Consider the following 26,762-nt stretch of genomic DNA (forward strand, 5'->3'; position numbering starts at 1 on the left):
AGACATTCAGCAGTGTAGAGTGAGCAGCTACGAGGTTCCTGGCCTCTTTAATGTGAGACAGCCACTGCGTGTGTGTGTGTGTGTGTGTGTGTGTGTGTGTGTGTGTGTGTGTATTCTGTCCCTCTAGACTAGAGAAAAACAGGTATAACACACTCCCCATAGAGGGGAATAAATATAAGCTGCTTCTTTCTGGAAAGGTGATTTTTTTTTAGGGTATGTGTATGGAATTCAAGTGTGGTGGAAGACATGTTTGCACATGTATGTAGCCCAGAAGTCAGCCTCAAATGTCCTTCCTCATCAATGTCCACTCTGTTTTTGAGGTTTCTTAACTGGGCTTGCCCAGTAGTCTGGGCTACAACAGAGTCCTGGGGCTCTGTTTTGTTCTGCTTCCCCAGCACTGGAATGGAAAGAAAGGGTATGATTCCCAGGGCTTTTCTTTGTGGGTTCAGGGGTTCACAGTCAGGTTCTCATGCTTACATGCTAAGCATGTTATCAACTGAGCTATCTCCCCACCTATTGGTGGATGCCTTAAAATCAGACTACAAATGAGACTTCAATGTATTAAAATTTCCACATTAAACAGATGAATTTCGTGGCATCTACATTATACCTTGATTTAAGCTAAGAAGCATTTTCAGCATCTGAATGGTCAAGGTGAGCCTACATTTCTTCTTCCTGACCAACCACAATCCACAAGCTGATAGTGGCTGGTGCTATCCAATTCCCACAGCTTGTAGCTTGGGTTTTCAAACCTGCTGCACGAAGGGTCTGTACCACACTTAGGGTTGTTGTTATATAATGGTATTGTTTTATCTTTTACTTTGAAGTTAGAAAACAATTTTATTAGAGTTTGAGAGAAAAGTGGCAGAGCAGGCAAACCATAAACTCTTGGTAGTTAAAAGAAGGACGAATAGGAGGCATGGAGAAAATTACACCTGAGATCAGTAACTGAAGTCTATGAAATCTATCAAAAGCTACACGGGAGCCGGGCAGTGGTGTCGCACGTCTTTAATCCTAGCACTTGGGAGGCAGAGGCAGGCAGATTTCTGATTTCGAGGCCAACCTGGTCTACAGAGTGAGTTCCAGGACAGCCAGGGCTACACAGAGAAACCTTGTCTCGAAAAACAAAAAGCAAAGTTACACGGAGCTGAGGACCCGTTCGGTTTGGTAGAGTGCTTGTCTAACATGCACCACGCCCTGGGTGCCATCCTCAACACCACACGAAATCCACAACGGTGACACCCTTCGCCATCCCGCAGAAATTCAAGGTCGTCCTCTAATACACAGAACTGGAGGCAAATTTGGATTACAGAGGATGCTATTGGAGGAATTAGAAGGGAGGAGAGAAGTGGGTAGAAAAGGAGGAGAGGGGAAGGGAGAGAGGGGAAGGAGAATATCAACATCATAAGAGAACCAGGTCAAGCGGGCTTAGGGCTTTCGGGGCTGTATCCAGAAAAAGAAAAAAAAAATACATTTTCTGTCTCAAAAGTACTCAGGTCAACCAAGTGAAGACTTGTAAGCAACTGCCGCGTTTCGTATCTGAAACAAAAAAAATTCGTTTCACGTTCATATTTAATATTTTTTTCATATTTAATCTTTTTAACCACAACAACGCAAAAACAAAAACCTTTGAAATTGCTTTGAGGAAAGAGCGGAAAGCAGTGAACCTAGTAATGCGAGCGCGCTGAGGCGTCTCTGCAGGAGGACCAGGTGGGGCGGGGGCCACCAAGCTGTTTTCCCAACACCTGGGGTTGGGGACCCCCTCTCTGGTGTCGCAGCCAGGGCTATACCTGCGCGGGCCTCACAGCCGCCCGGCCGAGCTTCGAGCCTTCGCCCCCGCCCCGCGCCGGCGCCGGGTTCCACGCGCCCAGGGAAGGCCGTGCCCCCCGACGAGAGTGCGGAACCCGAGAGCGAGGGAAGCCGCGCGGGCGCTCCCGACCATTGTCCCGGAGCGTGACTCCAGGCCACTTTCCCCGCACGTCCCGTCTGCAGCGAGGGGGCCGAGCTGGGCTCGGTGCGCACGCGGGGGCCCCCGGCGCCGACGAGGGAGGGGCGCGGCCGTCCTGTGCGTCCACCGTGGGGCGGGCGCCGAGGCACTGCGGCCGCGTCGTCCCTCTAGGGTGGGCAGGGCTGCCGGGGGCTTCCGTGGGCTCGGCCTCGCCCACCTCGGGAGGAAAAGCAGGGGAAGCCCCGGCGCTCGGCGGCCCCAAGCGGTGGAGCGCAGAGGACACGGCGGTCCGGCCACCGCTCCCGTCCAGCTTCGGGCCGAGCGGGTCCCACCCTGCCGGGCGCGCGCTTCTAGCGGCCGAGAGCCTCGCAGCGGCCTCCAGCGCCCAGCCCCGGGGAATGCGGCGGCCCCCGGCCCCTGGCGCCCCTCGGTGTCTCGGCTGGGCCTCCTTGCTCGTCTGCTCCGCGGCCTCGACGCTCCCGGGCCCCCTGATGGCGGCGAAGTGGTTCAAGGAGTTCCCGCTTACTTTGAAGACCGCGTCGGAGCGCGCCCGGCCCGGGGGCGCCGGCGGCAAGCAGCGCAAGAACTCGGAGACTGCCGGCGCGGCGCCCACCCCGGGCAAGGGCCGCAAGAACTCAGCGGCCGAGCTGGGGGGCAGCAGGGCGGGCAGCGGACCCCCCAAGGACAGTCGGCTGTCCAGGGACAGCCTGCAGGGTCTGATCCAGGCCGCTGCTGGCAAAGGCCGTAAGAACTCCCGGGTCACCGCCGCCACCACCGCCACCACCGAGGAGGAGCCCCACCGGGGCGCGGTGGCCAAGAGCGCCGGCTGCAGCACCTACATCAGCAGGCTCATCAAGGTGGACACGCAGGAGAAGAACGGGAAGAGCGCCTACCCGGGCGGTGGCAGCACCAGCAGTTCCAGCAGCTCCTCTTCCTCTGCGTCCTCTTCCCCGTCCTCCCTGGGCCCCGAGCTGGACAAGGCCAAGATAATGAGACAGCAAGACACGGTAAGAATATAGCATCTCTACCCACCTCTCAGGGAATTGGAGGAGGTGGGGTTGGGGACACACGGGAACCTGATGAGCCTCAATATTCACTATGCATAAGTGAAGTTGAAGATGTTTTCTAATGCCCTCCCCTGTATCCATTCTGACTCTCAAGTGACCCTTCAAAAATCACTTGAGACCTTGACAGCAAGGTTTGTTGTGGTTGGTTTTTGTTAGTTGTTTCAAAGAGCAGTTGAAGCGAAGGGAAAGAAATTGGCCTTTTTGTGGGTGTGGTATACTCTGGTTCTTGTTTTTGTGTTTGACATCAAGGAGTTTATCAAGCTAGACTTTTGTAAGGCTTACACCGCTTGAGCCTGCAAAACATACGTAGCGTGGAAACCGTAAAGCACGAATTTCTCATCTTCCAGCCACTCAGTTTCAGCACTGCCAAGTGACAAAGCCTTCCATTCATTCTGTGGCTATTTGCTGTGCTGTAGCCATGTAAGTAAGTGCCATGGACACTAAGGAGTGTGGGGGACACAGTCCATAGCAAGGAAATGTCCTTAAGGAAATTATGGACACTAAGGAGTGTGGGGGACACAGTCCATAGCAAGGAAATGTCTTTAAGGAAATTACAGATCAGGAGAAAAGAAGGTGTTTCCTGTATGTTCGTCACCAGAGGGCTTCTGGGTACTGTCCAGTGTGGGAAAGGTAAACCCACTCTCTCCATTCTTGTAGAGCAGAGCTGGGTTTCCCTCCTGTGAGAAATGGGAGAGAAAAAAGCTCCCACACAGATTTTAGGCTTCAGCCAGAGCAATTCCTTCCCGGTGAGGGTCTTTACTTTTCTCCTTAAATAAGCGGCCTCCCTAGACAGTCAGGAACTTGTGACCCCTGTGAGGTAGCATATACTGGGCACCTCTGTTCATCTCTTCATTCAGGCATTTACAGAGATGTTTAGTGTGTCTATCCTGTGGCAGACACTAAGAAGAGCCATGGGGAGATAGATGTGGAAGCAGTTCACATACAACTGGGTGGTATAACTCACTTTAAGGCTAAAGCCAAGGACTGACTCTCTCTCTCTCTCTCTCTCTCTCTCTCTCTCTCTCTCTCTCTCTCTCTCTCTCTCTCTGTGTGTGTGTGCGTGTGTGTGTGTGTGTGTGTGTGTGTGTGTGTGTGTGTGTCACAGCCTGGCTCCCTGGCTGTATCTGAGCTGTAGCACATGCGGTGGCTGTCAAGGAGACCTGGATGGAGTGCCTGGTAATCACCATCTTCTGTTGATTTCTCCAAGGTTCATCCAGTCTGTCCCTGTCTTCACTCCTCTCTGAACTGTTGGAATTCTTTCCTCTTGGTCTGGTAGTGCTTCATGAGCTTTCTAGAGAACATTCTGCTGGACTGTGTGTGGAGCAGGCCTCCAGCCTTCTCCCTGAGAAGGGTTCCCACCCAGCTTCCACAGAACAGAAGGGCTATGCGCACAGTGCTATCCCCAGGGCACGCTGTGGCTTTGGAATGGTAGATACTCTTGGACACAAATATCATCAAAATTCTGTCTATTCTGTAGCCACCGACTCACTGTCCCTGTGAATCACAGAACCCAGAACTTCTGCAGTACTGTTCAGCACTACGCTGTGCTGCCTGTCTCTTTGGAGCTTGTAAAACTCCCTGAGGCCAGGAAGTAGGTCTCGGGTTCATTTTGACTCACCTCAGTACTGTGAGGTGACTGGTTCACTGGGACTGAATTGCTTAGCTGCAGGAGCTGCCAGTGCATGGTAGAAGAATCCTCTGTAGGCACTGAAGCCACAGATATTCTCCACTTCCCACTGCCCACCTGCCATCCTCTAACTCACAAGCAAGACTTTAGTTAATTGTCACAAGTCAAGTACCATTAAAAAAAAAGTTTGTCTGACAGAGACTTATGATCAAGTGCGAAAATTGTGAGAACTGACGAGAGATTTTTGAGTACTTGCACCTGTAGGGGATTTTAGCAGCCATTTTGGTACGGTTGCCATTTTCAAGTCTGAAAGTCCTTAGCAACTGTCCTTTCTTATTGGTCAGGTCATCATTTTAGAGGACTATGCTGACCCTTACGATGCCAAACGGACGAAAGGTCAAAGGGATGCGGAGAGGGTCGGTGAGAACGACGGCTACATGGAACCATACGATGCACAGCAGATGATAACAGGTTTGTGAGGACGGGAGCAACAGCCTTATTCTGCGTGTTAGAGAATCATAACTAGGGTTGGGCACGGTGACACACACCAGCACTTGGGGGGCAGAGGCAGGAGGCTCTCTGTGAGTTCAAAGCCAGCCTGGTCTACATAGTGAGTTCCAGAACAGCCAGGGCTATGTAGAGAGACCCTGTCTTTAAAAACAAAACAAAACTAACCAACCAACCAAACAAACAAACAAAAAACCCAAACCCTAGAGAGTTGGAAATAGAGATAGATAGACAGACAGATGGATTGATCTATCTGGGGAAGAAAGCAATTTAACTAGGTCCTGCTGACTGGAAGAAACAGAAATCAGATACAAATCTTAAAGAGAAACTTTATAAATGTTCTTTAGTGTCTTTCAGAGTTTTAAGAATTTGACATTTTGTTTTGCCAATGTTGTGCAAGACAGCATCTGAGAGTCTGTGAGGATGCAGCCTTTGTCTTCTACAGTAGTTTGTTACATTTTATTTGGGTGTGCGTGCTGCGCTGCCAGTGAGGATGGAGGTCAGAAGACAGTGAGGATGGAGGTCAGAAGACAACTTGTGGGAGGCAGGTCTCTCCTATCTCGTGGGTCCCAGGAAGCAAACGGGTTGTCACGTCAGGCTTTGTGGCAGCTGCCTTTACCCACGGGCCTGTCCCGCTGGCTCATGGTCTTTAGTTTTAAGACAGTTAAGATACAATTCTTAGCCACATCCAAAAAGCATTAGCATCCTTAATGGGAGTCAAAAGTCAGTACGAGTACATACTTAGGGGATTCAATCAAGCAGATGTAATATCATTTTTTATATTGTGGTAGAAGATTTATCTCAAGTTCTTCAATATTTGAGCAAAACAATTAATTACTGGGGAATAATTAATTAACAATCACTGTCAGCCATTCCGAGCAAATCACATGAAACCAAGCTGATCTTGTTGCTTTTCAAGCCCAAGCCATCCCAACCTGTGGGCTAAGCCAATGCTCTGTCATAATCAGTTGGTTCTCAGGCAAAACATCAAACTAGTTCAGATTTACTTGAGAGTTTTAAAGTAAAATGATTGTTTAAGGAACTTTTGTTCCTTAAACACCATAGGGAAAACTGTGGCGGCTGACTGTTGGAACATCCTCTTCACACATGGAAGACTTTCTCAGGGTGAAGCACACTGAAGAGCCACCCAGCTCTAGCTGGGCAAGCCAGTTCCTGCAGAGGGGTAACTGTCACACCCTGGAAAGCCAAGACAGGCTGGAATGATCCGAGTGAGCGAGCCACAGGAAAGCTCTACTGTGTTTCCTGCTTCCCTGCTCACAGAGATAAGGCAGCACTCGGGGGAGGGTGTGCCCTGGCCAGGCTGTGACCTGCAGGTCACTGGACTGTGGCCCCGAATGAAATCTGTGAATGAAAGGAAGTGAAAACGAAATTAGTCACTTTTACAAAATATCAGTGACTTAGAAGGACTAAGGGAAAAGATTGGCTTTTACATATAACCAAGGGAAAATGTTTTCTTTCCTTTTTATTCTTTTGCTTTTTATTTATTTTTAGAATATCAAATATAAGTATAATTATGGGCACACCCGCCCCTCCCTCCAACTCCTCCTGTGTCTACACACCACCCCTTTCAAACGCATGGCCTCTTTTTCTATTACAATATGGAATAGGTGACATATATGTATAACTATAAATAAATATAATGTACATAAAACCTACTGCATTCTGTTAGTGCTGCTCATTGCACGCGTGTATAAGCACCGCTGGGCATGGGCATCTTACCTGGGACTGGTCCCTGATTGGAAATGACTCTTCCTCTTTTAGCAGCTATGGATTTCCTGTAGCTTCTCAACATGTGAGGTTGAGGATGACTTGTAAGTCCTTCCCCATGCTTATGTGTTTTCTGGTGTGGTGTTGAGCAGGCAGCCATAGCTGCTGAGAGTTCAGAAATGCAGCATCCCTGCCAGGCCAAGTCTCACAGCAGTCCTCCAGTCTCTCACAGCAGTCCTCCCAGTCTCACAGAAGTCTTCCTGGCCCCTGCCTCTTACAGGCTTTCCTCCCCTTCTTCCCTGTGTTCCCTGAGCCTTGGGTGAACAGTGTGTTAGGGATGCCCCTTTGGGGTGTGAGCACCCCACAGCCATTTGTTCTCTGTTTGAACCAGGTGTGTGATAACCTCTGTTCAATACAAGAAGTATCTCTATGGGGCAGTGGTGGTGCATGCATTTAATCCCAGACCCGGGAGGCAGAGTCAGGCAGATCTCTGAGTTTGTGTGAGAACAGCTTAGTGTACAGAGTCATTCTAGGACAGCCAAGACTACACAGAGAAACTCTGTCTTGAAACCCAGCACTCCCAGTGGAAAAAGAAAAGAAGAGAAAAAGAAAAGAAAAGAAAAATAGCTTCTTTGAAGGGGTGGAAAGTGCCCAGGAGTGCAGCTGCCTCTCTAATGCTTCCTCCTTCCCCCGTGCTTGGGATTGAACCCACAACTTTGAGCACAGTAAACCAGCATTTTGCAATTGAACAGCTGCCCCAGTTCACTGTATTTATTTACCACAAACGCTCTCTAAAGGGACTGTAACCATCTCCCTGTTGTTACTAGGTGAAAAACAAGCTAAGAGAATTTCAGACTTGTCCCATTTGCAAGACTATATTTGATGGATGGGTCAGGTGCCTGCCATAGTTCATGTGTGGAAATCAGAGGGCATCCTGTAGGAGTTAGTTCTCTCCGTCCACCATGTGGGGTCCAGGAATTGAACCCAGGTCAATTAGAAGCATGACTTTTTACCTGCCAAGCCATCTTTCCTCTATCTCTGTCTCTGTCTGTCTGTCTCTGTCTGTCTGTCTGTCTCTGTCTGTCTGTCTGTCTGTCTGTCTGTCTCTCTCTCTCTCTCTCTCTCTCTCTCTCTCTCACACACACACACACACACACACACTTTTCCCCCAAAGAGACAAGATCTGCTCACTGTGATTTTTAAACAGGCTTTTTGTTTGTTTGTTTTTCAAGACAGGGTTTCTCTGTGTAGCCCTGGCTGTCCTGAAACTCACCTGGAACACCCTGTAGGTAAGGCTGGCTTCAAACCCAAAGATCCAACTGCCTCTGCCTCCCGAGTGCTGGAATGAAAGGCGTGTGCCATCATACTTAGCAAGGTCTGCTCACTGTGTAACCCAGACTGGTCTCAAACTTAAAGCAATTCTTGTGCACCAGCCTCCCAAAGCCCCGGAGTTACAGGCATGAGCCTCTAGGCCTGCTATTTGGGTTGTTTGGTTGGCTTTGTTCATTTGTCTTGAGAGAGGGTCTCGTTGTGTAGCCATGCTGTTCTTGAACTCACTGCTGTCTGCCTTCTTCAGTCTCTCAAGTGCTAAGCTTACAAGCATGTGAGATTGCAGTCTCTCATCGGACTTCACAAGATTTTTTCAGAGACAGATGAAGAATTTGAATTGATACCTGCCACTCCAAATTGAGTGTTCTGTCCCCAGTGCCACAGGGCTCTGAAAGATGTACTTAAAATAATACCTACAAAGGCATTGCAAACTTGACCCAAAGCCAGGCCAACTGTCTGCTCAGATTAATGTGATATGCCAGTTAAAAACTGAGCCTGGGGTAGTAGCGTGTACCTGTAACCTCAAGACTTGAGAGTATGAGACAGGAGAATATTGAACTCAGGGCCAGCCTTGGCTACACACTGAGTCCCTATTCCCCAACTTGAAAATGTCCAGTATGGCCCTGGGTCAGTGGTGGTGCATACCTTTAATCCCAGGACTTAGAAGGCAGAGGCAGGTGGATCTCTAAGTTTGAGGCTAGCCTGGTCTACAGATCAAGTTCCAGGACAGCCAGGACTACACAAAGAAACCCTCCCTGTCTTGAAAAATATAAATAAATAAATAAATAAATAAATAAATAAATAAATCCAATATGAGATAAATATAATAAGCTGTACATGATGGCATACATCTTTAATCCTAGCACTTGAGAGACAAAGCCAAGTGGATCTCTGTGAGTTCAAGGCCAACCTGGTTTACAAAGCAAGTTCTAGGCCAGCCAGGGCCACATGAGACCCTGTCTGAAAAAAAAACAAGATAAATGTAAGAATATTTAGTGAGCTAGGCATGGTGGCACATGTGCCACCACCACTAGCTCAAGAGGCAGAAACAGGTGGATCTCTTGAGTTTGAGGCCAGCCTGCTCTACAGAGCAAGTTCTAGGACAGCCAGGTCTACACAGAGAAAGCCTGTTTCAAAAAAAAAATTAGTGTTTAATATTTGAGTATTTATTAAAATATTTGCTTTGTTTTTAAGTAGTATGACTAAATAAAATTAACTTATGTTTTTATGTTTATATGTTCAATAGTTAGTTCAAATGTATTAATAATATAAATTACTTTCAACAAGGGACGGTGCTGCAAACCTATATTCCAGCACTCAGAAGGCAAAGTAAGATGATCCATGTTAAGTTAGTGACCATCCTATATTATATTTAGAGTTCTAGTCCATATAGTGGAACCCTGTCTCAAAAGAAAGATAAACAAAGTTTAAAATTACTAATTTTTAAAATTAGTAATCGAAAAATACAATGCTTTTCTCTTTAGGTTATTATCTCTTCCTCCTCCTCCTCTTCTTCCTCCTCTTCCTTCTCCTCGTCCTCTTCCTTCTTCCTGTTCTTTTTTTGGGTTAGGTTTTTGAGGTTTTTTTTTTTTTTTTTTGACAGAGTTTCTGGCTGTCCTGGACTTGCTTTGTAAACCTCAAACTCACAGAAATCCCCCTGCCTCTGCCTCCCAGGTGTTGGGATGAAAGGCGAGTGCCATCACACCCTACACCTTTCTTCTTTTAAAATGCATACCACATTTACTCTAGGCAAACATGTATATGCATGCATCACAAAGACAGGGTCTCTTTATGTAGACCAGTCTGGCCTCCTCTTGTCTCTGCCTCCTGGGTGCTGAGATCAAAGGCCCAGTTTAACTTTTCACTTTTTAAGATGTGGTTTGTTCTTTGTGTGCTAGCTTGACAAGTCCAAGGTCAGAAGTTTCGCCTCCTTCTGTTTTGTGTATGTATGCGGTGATGAGAATCTAGCCAGAGCTTCAGACCACACGTGATAAATGGTCCACCCTCTGTGCTGTACCCCTAAACCCAGAAATAGGCCACATATCCTAAGAAACATTGGAAGCTTTAGTTTATTTGAGTTTCTGGAATGATATGGAAAGGGGCTGAGGTGACTTAATTGTGGAGTGTTGCAACCTGTACACCGGCCTCTGTGTTTCATTTTTCCAACCTATGAAATGGAAATAACATGCAGCTTTAACAGTGTCTTGGAGCTTCATATTTAGCTCAGTGGTAGCACACTTCTCTAGCATGTGTAAGGTTATGGGTTCAATTCCCAACACTGAAAAAAGAAAGAAGTATCTTGGGCATAAAGCATGTTGTTCGTGTTATTACTCCATAGTGTCCCACAAATAGCTCTTAACATCTATTTACTATAAACTAGGCTCCGTGCTGACTGTGCAGGTATAGGAAACAGGATTCCCATGTTCCCTGCCCCATCGAAACATGAGAAAACATACTTAGCACCAGTAAAGAAGAAAATACATTGATGAAAAATGTAATAACTAACTGGTGTTGTAGCTTGCATTTATAATCTCAATACTTGGGAGACTGAAGCAGGAGGATCACTGGGCTACATAATAAGTTCCATGTCAGCCTGGCCTAAATACATAGCAAAACCCTGCCAAACCCGGGGTAGGGGTGGGGGCGTCCAGGGGAGAATGTATGTGGAGAGATAGCTCAGTGGTTAAGGGTATTCACGGCCTTTGTTCGCCACACTCACATGAAGCATCTCACACCTGTAAGTCCAGCCTCGGGGAGTCCAGCACCTTCTGGCCTCTGCTGGCACACACATGTATACACATAGATAAAAATAAATATTCTTTTAAGACAATGAAAAAACAGGGAGAGAGAAATGTGGTAAGTTCCTCTGAAAGCCTTTAACCTGCAGAACTTAAGAATTTACAAATAAATTCTTCTTGGGATTTATCTGAAGGACTGTTAATAAGAATCCATGACAGGGCAGAGTAAATATGATTAGCATAAAGCTACTATTTTTCTGCTAAGTTACAAGAGTGTTTTCCCTGAGCAACTGATATATTTATTCTGTGTAATTTAGCAGTGTGGCTTTTAGCCACATGATTGAGTCTTCCTTACCAGGCAGGGCTTTAGGGGAGGTCTCAGACAGCCGTCAGTTATCATAAGGATTCTTCCCACAGAGGACATTACACTTCTACTCTTCAAGGGCTTTGAGCTACCAAACTTGCTGAAGGTTTTACCAAATACTCCAACACTGTTGTAAAGGCAGCCATTGCTAAACAGTCAAGGAAATCTAGGTCCAGAAGAATGAAGTAAGTTGTCCAAATCACTTGGTGGAAAGGAGAGGTCCCAGGGCGTACAGCAGCTTCTGGCTTTGACTATTCAACTCTTCCCTCCAAGTGATGTCATTGGTTTTTTTAAGTAGTCAGGTCTGAAGGACAACCTCAGTGTGTGGGTCTGCATGTTAAAAACTATTGTAGAAAAATATCCACATGAATTCTTGGATTTTTCTTGGTGTTAGAGATTGAAGCCAGGGCCTCACACCTCCCCAGAAGCACTCTGCCATTGACCTGCACCCCAGCCAAGTCTTTAATCTGTCTCTCCTTGGTAAATTTCAGGGTGTCCGAATTGTATCTGCCTTTGTTGTGTATCTTGAGATAGCTGATAGAAAAACCCTAACCAGATTAGGAGCTTGAGTACTGGTAGGAAACCCAAGTAAGACGGGTGTGTAGTAGCCCCATTTCTGACTCCAAGAGGAAAATAGAGCTCTGTGAGGCTGTGTGTTTAGTGATTTTGGAAACAAAAAGAGACTGTGGGAGAGATATGTTATTTAGAATCATAATTACAATACTACTTGTGTGGCTGGGAAGATGGCTCAGTGATTTAGAGCACTTGCTGTCTGTAACTTATTCATCCAGAGTATCTGATGCCCTCTTCTGGCCTCCATAGGCACTGCATACTCATAGTGCACAGACATGTGCAGGCAAAACATTCAGACACATAAAATAAAAATAAATTATTTTTTTAAATTAAAAAATTGCAAGAAACCTTTTTCATAAAGATACATATGGTAACTGATCCTGGGCTCCCCACTCAGGGCTTTACACAGCAGAGGCCTAACAACCAGAATCAGTGGACACCAGGGCTTCTAGGAGGCTCTGGGCACGACACACTTGTGATATGCTTGCCCAGAACACATAGTCAGTTCAACTGTTGAGAGAGAACCCAATTTTTTAAAGAGAATTCTGGATAACACAGGGTGATAATAGCAGTTAAATTTGTTGCCAGGTGTGGTTATATACTCCAGTAGTCCTGGTCTCTGGGAAACTGAGGCAGGAGGATCACTGCAACTTAGAAGTCAACCTGGATGACAGAACAAGACCCTACAAAAACAGATTTTTCAATTAAGAAACTTGGCCTTCTGCCATGTAAATGGCTGCGTTTTGTGTGATGAGAACAGAGGGGAGGAAAGGGAAAATTTCCAACCCCTGTTAGTCTTTGTACCAATCAGCTGCCATTTTCACTGTTTTAGGGCAGCCCTGGGTCTCAGAGAGGCTGCACAGGAGTGTTTATCTGCTGTTCGACCACAGTACCGCGTTGTCTGCCACAGTAAATGGCCTCTATCGGTCGGCAGCCAGGGTGTAGCTTCCTCTTGCCATTTCCCCCTGCTCAGGCTCATTTCCTGTTGGAGTCAGCCCTGCACGTCAGGGGCTATTCTCCTGCAGGAAGGGTCGGCTTGCAGCTCTGTGATTGTTTCTGTTTCTATGGCGCCTCAGGTTGGGGACAGCCAGGTGTTGGAATAGACTGAAAGGTTAATGCCCTGGAAGGGGGAGGTGTCTAGCCTCTCTTCCTCCTAATTAAACATTGTGAAAGATGTTTTACCAATATCTCCAGTTGTGAACCATGCAAGGAAAGAGTGTTTTCAGTTTTGTGCTTTTCAGTTGGCTCCTCATCCATTTCAAATGGAGGGGTCAGGAAGACTCCACTGTACAGACATACTACACACACAACTCAAGGTGCCAATCACTGTGCCTCATTTGAATACAAGTCTATTGAAATTTCCTCATGAGCAGGTCATCTACCCTAAAGATGCACTCAGGTCACCTACCCTAAGGATGGACTCAGGTCACCTACCCTAAGGATGCACTCAGGTCACCTATCTTAAGGATGGATTCAGGTCACCTACCCTAAGGATGCACTCAGGTCATCTACCCTAAGGATGCACTCAGGTCACCTACCCTAAGGATGGACTCAGGTCACTTACCTTAAGGATGCACTCAGGTCACCTATCTTAAGGATGGACTCAGGTCACCTACCCTAAGGATGCACTCAGGTCACTTACCCTAAGGATGCACTCAGGTCACCTATCTTAAGGATGGACTCAGGTCACCTACCCTAAGGATGCACTCAGGTCACTTACACTAAGGATGCACTCAGGTCACCTACCCTAAGGATGCACTCAGGTCACCTACCCTAAGGATGCACTCAGGTCACCTACCCTAAGGATGCACTCAGGTCACCTACCCTAAGGATGCACTCAGGTCACCTACCCTAAGGATGCACTCAGGTCACCTACCCTAAGGATGCACTCAGGTCACCTACCCTAAGGATGGACTCAGGTCACCTACCCTAAGGATGGACTCAGGTCACCTATCTTAAGGATGCACTCAGGTCACCTATCTTAAGGATGCACTCAGGTCACCTACCTTAAGGATGGACTCAGGTCACCTACCCTAAGGATGGACTCAGGTCACCTACCCTAAGGATGCACTCAGGTCACCTACCCTAAGGATGGACTCAGGTCACCTACCCTAAGGATGCACTCAGGTCACCTACCCTAAGGATGGACTCAGGTCACCTACCCTAAGGATGCACTCAGGTCACCTACCCTAAGGATGGACTCAGGTCACCTACCCTAAGGATGCACTCAGGTCACCTACCCTAAGGATGCACTCAGGTCACCTACCCTAAGGATGCACTCAGGTCACCTACCCTAAGGATGCACTCAGGTCACCTACCCTAAGGATGCACTCAGGTCACCTACCCTAAGGATGCACTCAGGTCACCTACCCTAAGGATGCACTCAGGTCACCTATCTTAAGGATGGACTCAGGTCACCTACCCTAAGGATGCACTCAGGTCACCTACCCTAAGGATGCACTCAGTCTTCCTCATTTGGTTCATACACTTCACTCAGGGCTGAGTTGAAGCCAGGATTTTTTCTCTTTACTTTTATTTTATGTGTATGGGTGTTGCCTTCATGTGTATATGTACAACATGTGTGTACCTGAGGAGTCCAGAAGAGCATGATAGGAACTGGAGTTACAGATGTTCCTGGGGCTCCATATGGGAGCTGGGAACCAAGCCTGGGTCTTCTGCAAGGGAAGCAAGTGCTTGTAGCCACTGATTTGTTTCTCCAGTCCTGAAGCCAGGATCTTGAGAAGAACTTTCTAAACTGGGCATAAATAAGTTCTGATTAGAAACCTAAAAATTCTAAATCCATCCCCTGGGTTCCTTTGTGCATTCAGTTTCCTTTTTCTTAGTTCTTGAGAAAGGATCTTTTTTTTTTTTTTTTTTAAATACCAGCCTTATCTCAGCTGAACCAAGACTAGAGCATGTTTTTGTTTCTTGTTTTTCATAGCCATGTCTAGAATAGGCAATGAAGCAAAAGCCACAGGGTTGGAAGTCAAGAGGCTAGGACAAAAGACATGGCTCTGGCCTCAGACAGCCTGGGCCCCTGACCTCGTGTCAGGTGAACAGAGGAAAGTCCTGCCAGCTACATTTCACAACATGTGCTGTGATGTGTCCTTCTGTTCAGGGATGAGGCCAAGAGAGATTAGCCCCAGAGACTGAGTGAAGTGGGTAAAGATAGCCTCAAGTTTAGCCGCCTTTTAGACTATCTTAGTAGTTTGTACCCATCTGGCTGCCAGACTGTATCCCACCATTGAAGTCAGGTCCTGTGGGGGTGAGGAGTGCCCAGGAAACGTAGTAGTGTACCAGTAAATCTTGATATAAACCAGACAATTAACAGTTAAACAACTAGCCATTATAGAACAGAGTCAGCAGTGTCTGGTGACTGACCAGCCTGGGCCTAGGGGCCTTACCAGGTCACTCTAACCAAAGGGGACCTCTGAAGATATTGTATATTACTCTCCTGTCTATTAGCATGGACTTGCATGGAATTGGAGGCAGAGGTAGTTGCTGACAGAGTCCTGAATGCCACAGATCCAAAACCTCACCCTAGAAATAAGCGATCACCCCTTTCCCCCCTACACACACATACACACTTTGAGACAAGGTCTCAGTATATAGCCTTTACTGGCCTAGAACTTACTACGTCAACCATGCTGACCCAGGACACATAGAAATCAGCCTGCCTCTGTCTCCTGAGTGCCAAGACTAAAGGCACATATCACCATGCCTGGTTAAAGTTTGCATTCTTGAATTTAGTGGCTTTCTTTGAATAACTTTCTCCATTGTCCTTTCTTTGTTATAGAACTCTTACTGAGTCAGTAGCGCTCAGGGAACATGACTTTGTCGATTTGTTTTAATTTGTAGAAAGTCCTTCCTGGCGCCCTCCCACAGCATGACAGTCTTCTGCTCCTCTTCTTGCTTGCCCCACCGTTTCTTCCCATCACCCCTTGCTTCTGCCGGCTGTCCTTCCCTAGAATCCTGTCCTGGACTCTCTGTCCTTTTGATCTGCTGCCCTCTTCTCTAGTTGCTTTTATTCTCACAGTTTTAACAGTCATGTGTGGCAAGAATCTCCTTGATGCACACGTTGTGCTCTGCCTGGACATTGTCCCTGCCATCCCATCATTACACACCTGTGTGCCCTGCCAATATAAGCAAGGTATAGTGGTCCCTGCCCCAGCCGTTTCAGCCAAGCTGGAAACGTGTGTCAAAAACTGAATCCCCAGTGGTAAAAGTGCAAGGCAAGAATGGATGGGGACTCCCAGGCAGCAGGGTGAGCTCTGGAGGTCATCAGAGGACCAGGAGGGAGGAGAGGCTTCCTACAGAGAAGGTGTCTGAGTTCAATTTCAATGTAGTAGACATTCCACAGGTGCTAATAGACAGGAGAGTAATATGCAGGCTCTTCAGAGGTCCCCTTAGGTTAGAGTGACCTGGTAAGGCCCCTAGGCCTAGGCTGGTCAGTCACCAGATACTGCTGATTCTGTCCTGTGGTGACTAGTTGTTTAACTGTTAATTGTCTGGTTTATAGTGCAAGGTTTATCTGTACACTACTATGCAGGCCAGATCTTTCTCACTTCTTCTATCCTATACAGTGATGTTAGAGTTAACATCAAGTGACTCACAGATATAATTGTTATTCCCCATTTTTAAGATTTTTTTTTGTCAGGAGTGGTGGTACATGCCTTTAATTCGAGCCCTCAGGAGGCAGAAACAGGTGGATCTCTGTGCGTTTGAGGCCAGCCTGGTCTACAAAGTGAGCTCCAGGACAGCCAGGGCTATGCAGAGAAACCAATTTTTTTAAATGATTTTGCACTGTACACGGCACAATCCAAACTTTTTGTCCTTGCTTTAAAAAAAAAAAAAAACTTCACTTCCAGATGAATTACATACACCTGTAATCCTAGCACTTAGGAGGCTGCAGCAGGAGCATCCTAGAGTTCAAAGCCATCTTTCTCTACAGAGCAATCTCCAGGCCAGTCTGGACTACATGACACCCTGAAGTCTTAAAAAGCAACAAAGCTGGTGCTGGAGAAATGGCTCAGTGGCTAAGAACACTTACTGCTTTGGCAGAGAACCAGAGTTTGGTTCCCAGAACCCCAGTCTATTGACTTGTAACTGTCTGTAATTGGTGCTCGGGGGATCTGGTGCCCTCTTCTGGTTTCTGCAGAAACACACATTTAATAAAAATACATAAATCCAAAATATATATAGACACACATGTATACACATATACACACATATATGTATAATATATATATATGGCTATACATATACATATATATATATGGCTAGAGAGACGGCTCAGTGGTTAAGAACACTGGGTGCTCTTCCAGAGGTCCAAGTTCAATTTCTAGCAACCACATGGCAGCTCACAATCCAGTGCCCTCTTCTGGTATGCAGGCATACAGGCAGACAAATCACTTGTATACATAATAAATAAATCTTTTGAGAGAGAATATGAAAGAGAGAGAGAGAGAGAGAGAGAGAGAGAGAGAGAGAGAGAGAGAGAGAGAGAGAGAGAACACTAATAGAATCCCAGAGCTTGCTTCTCTGGGCTTTACCCTTCTCCAGCTAAGGTCTTCTCCCAATGCTTTCCTCTTCTCTGACTTCTGCCTTTGAAGCTTTCCTCTCACCCCCCGGATGGCAGTGCACCACACATGTCTCCTGCTTCTCACCCCCCGGATGGCAGTGCAACCCACATGTCTCCTGCTTCTCACCCCCCGGATGGCAGTGCACCCCACATGTCTCCCGCTTCTCGCCCCCCGGATGGCAGTGCACCACACATGTCTCCCGCTTCTCATCCCCCAGATGGCAGTGCACCACACATGTCTCCCGCTTCTCATCCCCCAGATGGCAGTGCACCACACATGTCTCCCGCTTCTCGCCCATCGGATGGCAATGCACCCCACATGTCTCCCGCTTCTCGCCCCCAGATGGCAGTGCACCCCACATGTCTCCCGCTTCTCGTCCCCGGATGGCAGTGCACCCTATATGTCTCCCGCTTCTCGCCCCCTGGATGGCAGTGCACCACACATGTCTCCACTTCTCTATCTTCACTCATGCAGCTTTCTCCATGGGAAGTGACCTTGTCCACCAGAGTCAGCTCATCTTCCATTTTTCTTCCACTTGGAGCCCATCCAAGCCTGGTGTCAAAGAGTAAGGCTTCTAGTGCCCAGCTTCCTGCTGTGCACTCCAGGCCCTGCTGCACACTGGTCTGGGTCACTTCCTTAAGCCCCGTGTGCTTCAGTTCTTTTTAACATGGGGGACACAGGAGTATTTATCTCAGAGTGGCTTTGAACATTACAGCACCAAGAACAGCGCTTGCCTCCAGGGGAAATATCGTAGAGAGATCATTTTATTTTCTACCATAGCACATTTTATTTGGATTTATCCTTCAGATATTAGTCCAAGTAGACTTTGTGAATGTGTCTGGCTCCCACTGTTCTAAATGTGTCTTTTTAGAGTTAATATGCAGTAACTGGGTTACCCGTGGACCTCATGACACTTGTCCATGTCCGTTTGAGGTGCTCCATGTGACCTGTATGACTGATTTTCAGAAATCAGACGCCGTGGTTCCAAAGATCCCCTGGTGAAGGCCCTCCAGCTGCTAGATGGCCCATGTGAGCCAGGGGAGACCATGAAGGTGGAGGCCACAGCCAAGAGACGCAGCTCCAAGGACCTGCTGGGGAAGCCGCCACAACTCTATGACACCCCCTACGAGCCTTCGGAGGGTGGCCAACGTGTGGCAGAGGTGAAGGCGCGGCCAGCAGACGGCAGGCTGCCAGAGGAGGACGATCGGCCCGCTGCAGAGTACGAGCAGCCCTGGGAGTGGAAGAGGGAGCAGATCGCACGAGCCCTGTCAGGTGAGGTGCAGCACCTGCCACTCACCCTAATGCAGCAGTGCTACTGGCTCCCTGGGCACAGTGTGGCTTTCGGGAATGGTTGAATGGAGGTCAAGGGGGCGGGATGAACATACCCATCACCTGAGTTCACTCAGAAAAAGTCCTCAGAAATCCAGAGCAGAGTACTAGTTACCAGAGCCTCAGAGAGGGGAGGAGGAAGAGAGAGACTGGTCACCATGTCCAGCTCCAAGGGGCATCGACCCTGATCGCCCAAAGAGCACTGAGGGCGGGGCACTGAGGGCGGGGCACGTTTCGCAGTCGCCAGAAGATGCCAAGTGCAGCGTCAAGTCCATTTCCTTTATTCTCCTCATGGCAAGTCTTTTATTTGTATTACATTTGTTTGTTTGTTTGTTTGTTTGTCTGTCTGTCTGTCTGTCTGTTGAGTGTTTGTGGAAATGCACGTGACGTGGTAGACTAGAAGACACTACCACGTGAGGGTCGGTTCTCTCCACCACGTGGCTCCCAGGAATTGAACCCAGGTTGTCAGGCTTGGTGGCAGGCACCCTTCTTTACCCGCTGAGCCCATAAGTCTCTGTTTTAACAAGGCATTTGAGGTAGAGAACTAAAGATCTAGGCAGGCGTGGATTGTGCCTGTAATGCCAGAATGTGGAAGGGAGGAAGATGAGGAGTTCAGGGCTGCTCTCAGCTACGCAGTCCTCTGTGCTCAAAAGAACAAGCGGCTGAAGCGGTTGCCCTTGTTCCCGGCTCTAGCCGGTGTGTAGCTGTTGGGGATGCCTTCGGCTGTTGGGGAAGCCTCCTTGATCGCTTCACATGGCTTCCACTGAAGCTGTGGAACTGGAAACAGTTTCCCACTCCTTCCTGGCCTCGCTTGCTCTTCAAGCCTGTGAGGTGCTCACCGTGGAAATGCAGGCCTGGGTGAGGTGGGTTGATGAGCCACTGTGGCGAGGAGTGAGAATGAGGCTAGATCAGTTTTGTTGTTGTTGAGACAGGATCTCACTATGTAGCCCAGGCTGGCCCTAACCTTGCAGTTTTGCTTCAGTTTTCTTAGTGAGGGTGTTAGAAGCATATGTTACAATTCCCAGCTGCAAATTGGTTCCTTTAGAAAGTAAAACGTGAATTGAAGGTAGAGTCATGTCTTCAAATGTGGGCCTTTTGTTGAGGGGCCAGGGAAGTTGTCTCAGCCCAGGTTAGCCTCAAGCTCCTGAGCTCAGCCTCACCAGCAGTTGAATACAGGCACAGCCACCATGCCCTGCTTGTGTGAGAGTTTCTAAGTAATTTAAGGGAGGGTTGATAAACAGACTTTTAAAAAAAAGAAAAAGAAAAGAAGAAAGAGTAGATGTGTGGGATGGCATGGACTGATCTTGCAGAGGACCTGGGTTCAGATCCCAGCACCAACATAAAGCTCACAACCCTCTGTAACTGCTACTCCCAAGACATAGCTTTTCCATTTGGCTTTTACAGAATTTGTTTTGCCTTTGATTTAGAATTTTCAATGTATCTTTCCCCCCTTCACAGCCAATCCAATTAACAGTAGAATCAGTGTGCTGGTTGGTGGTACATGCCTGTCATCCCAGCACTTCCTACGTAGCAGCAGGAGGAGGAGTTCCAGGCCACCCTCGGCTGCATCCAGGGCCAGCCTGGGGCAGCACTAACATGGCATTCCACGTTTTTGTTCTGTTTCTGCCTGTGCTGGGAGTTTGTGTGGCTTGAGCTTGTGTGTGCTGTCACAGTCTCTGTGAGTTCATGTCTGTCTGGCCTGCAGTGTCTGCAAATGCTTTTTTCCACTAAAATCATCTTTTAGGCTTTCTGTCCCCTCTCTGCACCTCCCTGAGCCTGGAGGAGAGGGTGTGACACAGACATCCCATTGGGGCCGAGAGCTCCAGAGTCATGTTTATGTTTAGTCTTTTTTTTTTTTTTTTTTTTTTTGTCTTTAAAAAAAAAAAAAAAAAAACCCTTATTCTAAGTGTTTTTTAGAAAGTTCATGCTGAAACATGAGTCTCTCTTCTGTTCACAAACTGTTTATACTAATGAATAATTTCCAGAAGAGTGGTTGTATGAGGACACTAGCCATGTAGTCAGGCGTCCACGGCAGCAGCACAGCAGTCCAGGGAGACGGCTCCTCATTGGAAGACATGTTGTTCCCTAAGCTAAGACAGGAGTGAGCTTTCTCCTTTGAGGGTTACATGGCTGGCCTCCGTGTTCTCCAGTGTTAAGTGACGGCTTCCTTCCAGTCCAGTTTGAGGGATCTGATCGACCTCCAGGCAGAGAGGAGGCAGGGAGACCGCACCACTGGCAGAAGACATTGAAGCCGACCCTGTCAGACCACGGCGATGGGGAGAAGGTGGACCCAGGCCTGGCCCTGGAAAAGCAACCGTGAGTCTCCCTCACTGACTCTGCCACAGCCTATGGAGGATCCCCCAGCCCATTTTGTATGATCCCTTTCGTTATTGAATTCCTGTCTTGGTGGAGCTTCTAAACAGTGCGGTTGTTCAGGATGGAACGCTCTGTATCTTAAGAAGCATGTTTAAGCCTCCTTCCATACTGAAGGGAAGCTTGCTTGCTTTCTCTCTTTCTCTCTCTCTTTCTTTCTTCCTTCCTTCCTTCCTTTCTTTCTATCTTTCTTTCTCTCTCTCTCTTCTTCCTCCTCCCTTCCCTCCCCCTCTCTTTCTTTCTTCCTTCCTTCATTTCTTCCTTCCTTTCTTTCTTTTTTAAAGATTTATTTATTTTATATGAGTACACTGTAGATGTCTTCAGACACACCAGAAGAGGGCATCAGATCCTATTACAGATGGTTGTGAGCCACCATGTGGTTGCTGGGAATTGAACTCAGGACCTCTGGAAGAGGAGTCAGTGCTCTTAACCACTGAGCCATCTCTCCAGCCCTTGCTTTCTTTTTAAATGATTGATTTATTTTTCTTTTATGAGTGTTTGCCTGTCTGTATACATGTGTGATACTCAAAGAGGCCAGAATTCAACATTGAGTCACCTGGAGCTGGAGTTCTGGGTGGTCATGAGCCACCCAGGTGAATGCTAGAACTGGACCCAGGTCTTCTGCAAGAGCAGCAAGTGCTCTTAACCACTGAGCCATCTCTCCAGGCCCCAGAAGGAAACATTTCAAACACACTTCCTCTCTTGATTTGGCCGCGTCTGATTGAAAGGCTTTGTAAGCCACTGGAAGGAGCATTGTGTCTGTTCTGAATATGAATCGGGATCTATTCCGGCTGTTGAGCGCCTTCCAGAAACTCCTTACAAACCATGCTTTAGTGGGGCGATGCTCCATCTGAGTTTGCATGGTGACACTCATGGCCATGTTTTCTTCTCCCCTATTCAGTTGGTATCATGGCTCCATTAGCCGAGCTGAGGCTGAGAGCCGACTACAGCCTTGCAAAGAAGCTGGTTACCTGGTCCGGAACAGCGAGTCAGGGAACAGCAAGTATTCCATTGCACTGAAGTAAGTGTGTCTGTCCTGTGGCTTCCTTGTCTGAAGGCAAGGCCCTGCTATGAGAGGCTTTCCTCCCGGGGGGCGGGGGTGGGGGAGGGGGTAGTGGAAACAAGTATAATTTGAAGGCGGGTCATAGGGGTGTGATTGACAAAAAACCAAAGGTATTTCTTGGACAACAGAGGGTGAGATCCTGTGACCCGAATGCAGAATTGATACTGGATAGTGACCCCAGTGTTGGTCACAGGTGTGGTCCTGTCTTCTTATCATCATACATTGGTATGCATTACCAAATCTAAGGCCTCTTAGAGGAGAAACACTTCCTGATAAAATAGAAAAGTGTCGGGGCTGGAGAGATGGCTTAGTGGTTAAGAGCACTGGCTGCTCTTCCAGAGGACTTTGGTTCAATTCCCAGGACCCACATGGTGGCTCACAGCCATCTGTAACCCCAGTTCCACTGCCCTCTTCTGGCCTCTGAAAGTACCAAGCACACACATGTGCACAGACACATATGCTGATCAAACACCCATAACATAAAATAAATAATATTTTTAAAGTATCTGGGGTTGGGACTATGGCTCAGTGGCAGACTACTTTATCTAGCACACAGGAGCGCTAAGTTTGTCCCTCAGCAGTGAAAAAAAAAAAACCCAAGTCAATAAAATTTAAAAGACAGTGCAACTTATTCTCTTCTGTGTTTTTATGTTAATGAGTGTTTGCCTTCATGTACATATGTGTACCACATACATGCTTGGTACCCATGGAGGCCAGAAGAGGACATCAGATCCCTGGAACTAGAGTTACAGATGGTTGTGAGCCTCTGTATGGGTGCTGGGAACTGAACCCAGGTCCTCTGCAAGGTCAGTAAGTGTTCTTAACCACTGAGCCATCTCTCCAGCACTATCCCTACCCCCATGATTATTTTTCTTTTTGGGGAGTAGGGACATACAGTGTCTCTCTTTGTAGCCCTGGCTGTCATGGAACTCAATGTGTAGACCAGGCTGGCCTCAGACTCTGCCTGTGAGTGCTGGGATTAAAGGTGTGCACCACCAAGCCCTGCACTCCTTTTCTTTTGAGGCAGTGTCTCACCACAGTATAGCCCTGGTTGATGCAGAATTTGGTGATCTCCCTGTCTCTGTCTCCCCACTGAGAGGATCACAGGCCTGCACACACAGCTTCGGGCATTTTTCTTTATTCCCTAGTAAGGATGAGGGACCTTAATGAGTATTGAATGCTTGATTGTCAAAAGGCCAGCTGCGTTTGATACTAGTCCCTTCTGGAGAAAAAGGAAATGTCAGGCTGCCTGTTGCTCTCTGTCTAATTGTGCACAGAGAGCTCACTTCTGCCCGGTGGGCTTGGCAGAGTGTGTCTCATGGAAACTCTCAGTGCTCTGTGACTTCGGTGGCGCTATGCTGGAGGATCATTGTCAGGAGCCTAACAGCACTTCCTTCCTGAGGAAGCTGAGCCCCTGCAGCTGAAACAATCGGACTGGAAGGGAAAGGAGGGGGAGGGGCACAAGAGTAATATGGCTCAAAAAATGGGCCAGGCCACACAGACAATACCAGGAACAGCCACCGCGCTCCTGAAAGCGGTGGTTGGGATCCAGTCTTTGAGCCTTCAGTGCCAGCTGTCACTATACGCAACCAGGACTGGTCTTTTCTCATGGGGGCCAGTGGACAGTTATTGTTGCTATTATTATTAGTCTACCTTTTGGGAAAAGTGAAGAAGAAACCACACGTATCTTTTTACAGTGGAGAGGGGTTGTATATGAACTGTACAGGGGCGGCAGGCGTGGGCTCATCACTGCTCTTACAGTCTGGGCAGCAGAAGGCATTTATTTGGCTTTTCCCCTCCAGTCCTGACACTGTTGTGTAATAAGGATAAACAAGTTGGAGTGCCATGCACTTGGGCTCAGAAACTTTCAAATGCTCCACCAGAGTATTGATTGCTTTTGTAGAACAATTGCAGGGCAGGAAGAGGAACCGTCCACCCCTTGCAAATCTGGCCGGGGTGGACACTCTGCTCACTCATTCATGTCTTCTTGTTTTTTACCTCCAGGACTAGTCAAGGGTGTGTCCACATCATAGTGGCTCAGACAAAAGACAACAAATACACACTGAACCAGACGAGCGCTGTGTTTGACAGCATCCCTGAAGTGGTACACCATTACTCCAATGCAAAGCTGCCTTTCAAAGGGGCAGAACACATGACCCTTCTTCACCCAGTGCACAAGCTTCACTAAGGTCCAGCCAGAAAGTGCCCAGCCACCTGTGAGGGTGTCAGCTGCCACCAGCATCATGTAGACAGGACTCTCTTCTGCTGCTGCAGACCAGGAGTCAGCACCTACAAGTCAAGCAGTCTGTGGTCCTAAATCAGGACAGAGTGGTTTTCCGATCTGTTCTTTCTCTCCTTGCCAAGTAGCTCTGCTGTAAGAGAGCATTGCTCGCCTGCCGCCTCCTCCCTTGGACTAGGAGTTCTGTTTAGAGTGTGACCCTCAGGAAAGGTAGATCTATCAGGAGCACTGAACTTGTCCCTTGGTGCTGTTCTCTGGAGTGCCTGGCCTCTGGACAACAGAGAACCTCAAGGCCTTCATGAGTGACTGCGTGGGCTGGAAGATCCTGCAGTGTAAGCCCCTTGTGAGGAAGTGGATGGACCATGGGAAACAAGAACGACGGACAGGAAAGCTATCTTTCTCCACGTCCTGATGCAGCTGTGGCCTTCACACAACATTCACAACCTGAGGACTTCACAGGAGTATTATTTGGTTGGTCTTAAGTATTTGCTTTCTCGATTTCTCTGGACAGTCTCACCCTTCTGCGCCACATCAGTACTATGAGCAGAAATCGGACGGAGGACCCCAGAATAAAGTGTTACCAATATAATCAAGCGGTGGCGTCCTTTCTATAATTCTGATTGTTATTAAGTGTACTCCAAAGATTTGGTTTCTGATTTAAAAAGAAAATTCTACACAGCTCAAACCTGTTTTGTTATTGGATAATTATATAGCTCTTCAGACAGCCTTCTCTTTGTGTATTTTTGTTGCATGAAATCATCTTTAAGATTTCTTTCTGAAATTAGATTTGCTTTGTATTTTTGGCAAAAAATTTTTATAACAAAATTGGGATCCAATTGTATGAACTGAGTCACTGGTCTGAAAAGATTGCCTCTGATGTATATACAAAACAAACCAATATGTGCCCTACAGAAACATTTTGAAAAATATTGTAGTCTGCGGCAATCTCTGCTGCTCTCTGAGTCACTAAATCATTGTATGTTTATCTGTGATCTGTGTACTGTGGGAAATCCCATGGGGGGGGGGGGGCACGCTGTGTGCGGGTGCTATTGGGAATGGGCTGGCCAGAGCTGGAGGAACGTGTCTTGCTCAGGTTTGTAAGCTGGATCTCAAGACTGTTCTCAAGGCAGCGCACTAACCGCCTTCCGTGGAGACTCAATGTTTGTAACTTCTCAGATGCACAAAAAAATATTAGCCATAAGTCGGGTGTGGTGGCACTCAGGAGGCAGAGGCAGGTGGGTCTTTGTGAGTTCGAGGTCGGCCTGGTCTACAGAGTGAGTTCCAGGACAGCCTGGGATACACAGAGAAATTATGTCTCAAAAAAAACAAAACAATAACAAAAGCCTGGTCAGATTTCTTAGGAAAGCACAGCTTCGTACTCAGCTTCCTGACCCACTGTCCTGACTGAAATGTAGGAAGACTTTTGCTCCTTTTGCCAAAGGGTTGATGGATATTTTGTTTTAAAAGGTTGAAAGGGACTTTTCCTCAGTGGAGCAGAGTGGCCTTCATGGGGGCTGCTCTCCCAGTACTGACAATCATTTTGGCTCCTGTGCAGGTCACTCGGTTTAAGTTTTCAGTAGCCACAATCCCACCCAGCAAACATTAACCATCGTTTATTGTCTTGTATAAGTGCATTGTTCTCTATGGTAAACCTCTTTTAGCTCATCATTCTGGCCATGAAGCCTTATTTTTTGCTTATCCCTCCTTACTCTTCAAAAGCAATGGAGCTGTTGTCTTTAATGGTAAGTACATTATAAAATACACACCGGGTGGGGAAGGATTTGGGCACACACCTAGCAACTCTGATGATCGCTGGCCTGTGACAGGCCAGTGTCACCTGGCCTCTGCTACACGCCCAGGCATGCTCCTTCCATATTTGCTTACATGATTGAAAGTGGAGGAGACGGAGTTTATATATAGTCCAGTCTTCATGGTGGGGGATGGGGGCTATAAAAAGCAAAAGTTCTGTAAATCAGTGGAAGGCCAGTGAGGGAGGGAGGATGTTAATGCTGCTATTTTCTTCTTAGGTTATGACACAAGCTGACAGAAGCCAGGGGACTCACAGCTGGGAGGGTAGCAGAAAGCTCTCTACCCTACATTCTAAAAACAATTAGCCCCAGTGGGTGTCCTAACTGCTCACTAGTGAGCCTGGGCCAGCTGATCTGAAGCTCTGGGGCTTGTCCTCCAAGCTCCAAACGATTGGGCTTTTTATCTTTTTTTTTTTTTTCCTGTTAAAAGTATTTTCCTGTTATCTTTATTTCTTGGAATCAATTCTGTCTCCCAGGTGGAAAAAAA

At 47.5% G+C, this 26,762-nt stretch overlaps 1 protein-coding gene across 2 annotated transcripts; it reads left to right on the plus strand.

The window, feature by feature from the left end:
- The first annotated feature begins 2,174 nt into the window (after positions 1–2,174).
- On the plus strand, positions 2,175–26,135 carry She (Src homology 2 domain containing E). Of its 2 annotated transcripts, none has more exons than XM_034500678.2 (6): positions 2,175–2,955; positions 4,987–5,113; positions 18,430–18,735; positions 20,967–21,108; positions 22,067–22,186; positions 24,233–26,135. In XM_034500678.2, the coding sequence occupies exons 1-6, from the start codon at positions 2,347–2,349 to the stop codon at positions 24,414–24,416; spliced, it is 1,488 nt and encodes a 495-aa protein (XP_034356569.1). In that variant the 5' UTR covers positions 2,175–2,346; the 3' UTR covers positions 24,417–26,135. The 2 variants fall into 2 exon arrangements, with proteins under 2 accessions (XP_034356569.1, XP_076788888.1); XM_076932773.1 differs by having other exon boundaries at positions 2,347–2,955; positions 20,943–21,108.
- Positions 26,136–26,762: the final 627 nt, after the last annotated feature.

This window comes from Arvicanthis niloticus, chromosome 4 (assembly GCF_011762505.2).
Source record: "Arvicanthis niloticus isolate mArvNil1 chromosome 4, mArvNil1.pat.X, whole genome shotgun sequence".
Taxonomy (NCBI): domain Eukaryota; kingdom Metazoa; phylum Chordata; class Mammalia; order Rodentia; family Muridae; genus Arvicanthis; species Arvicanthis niloticus.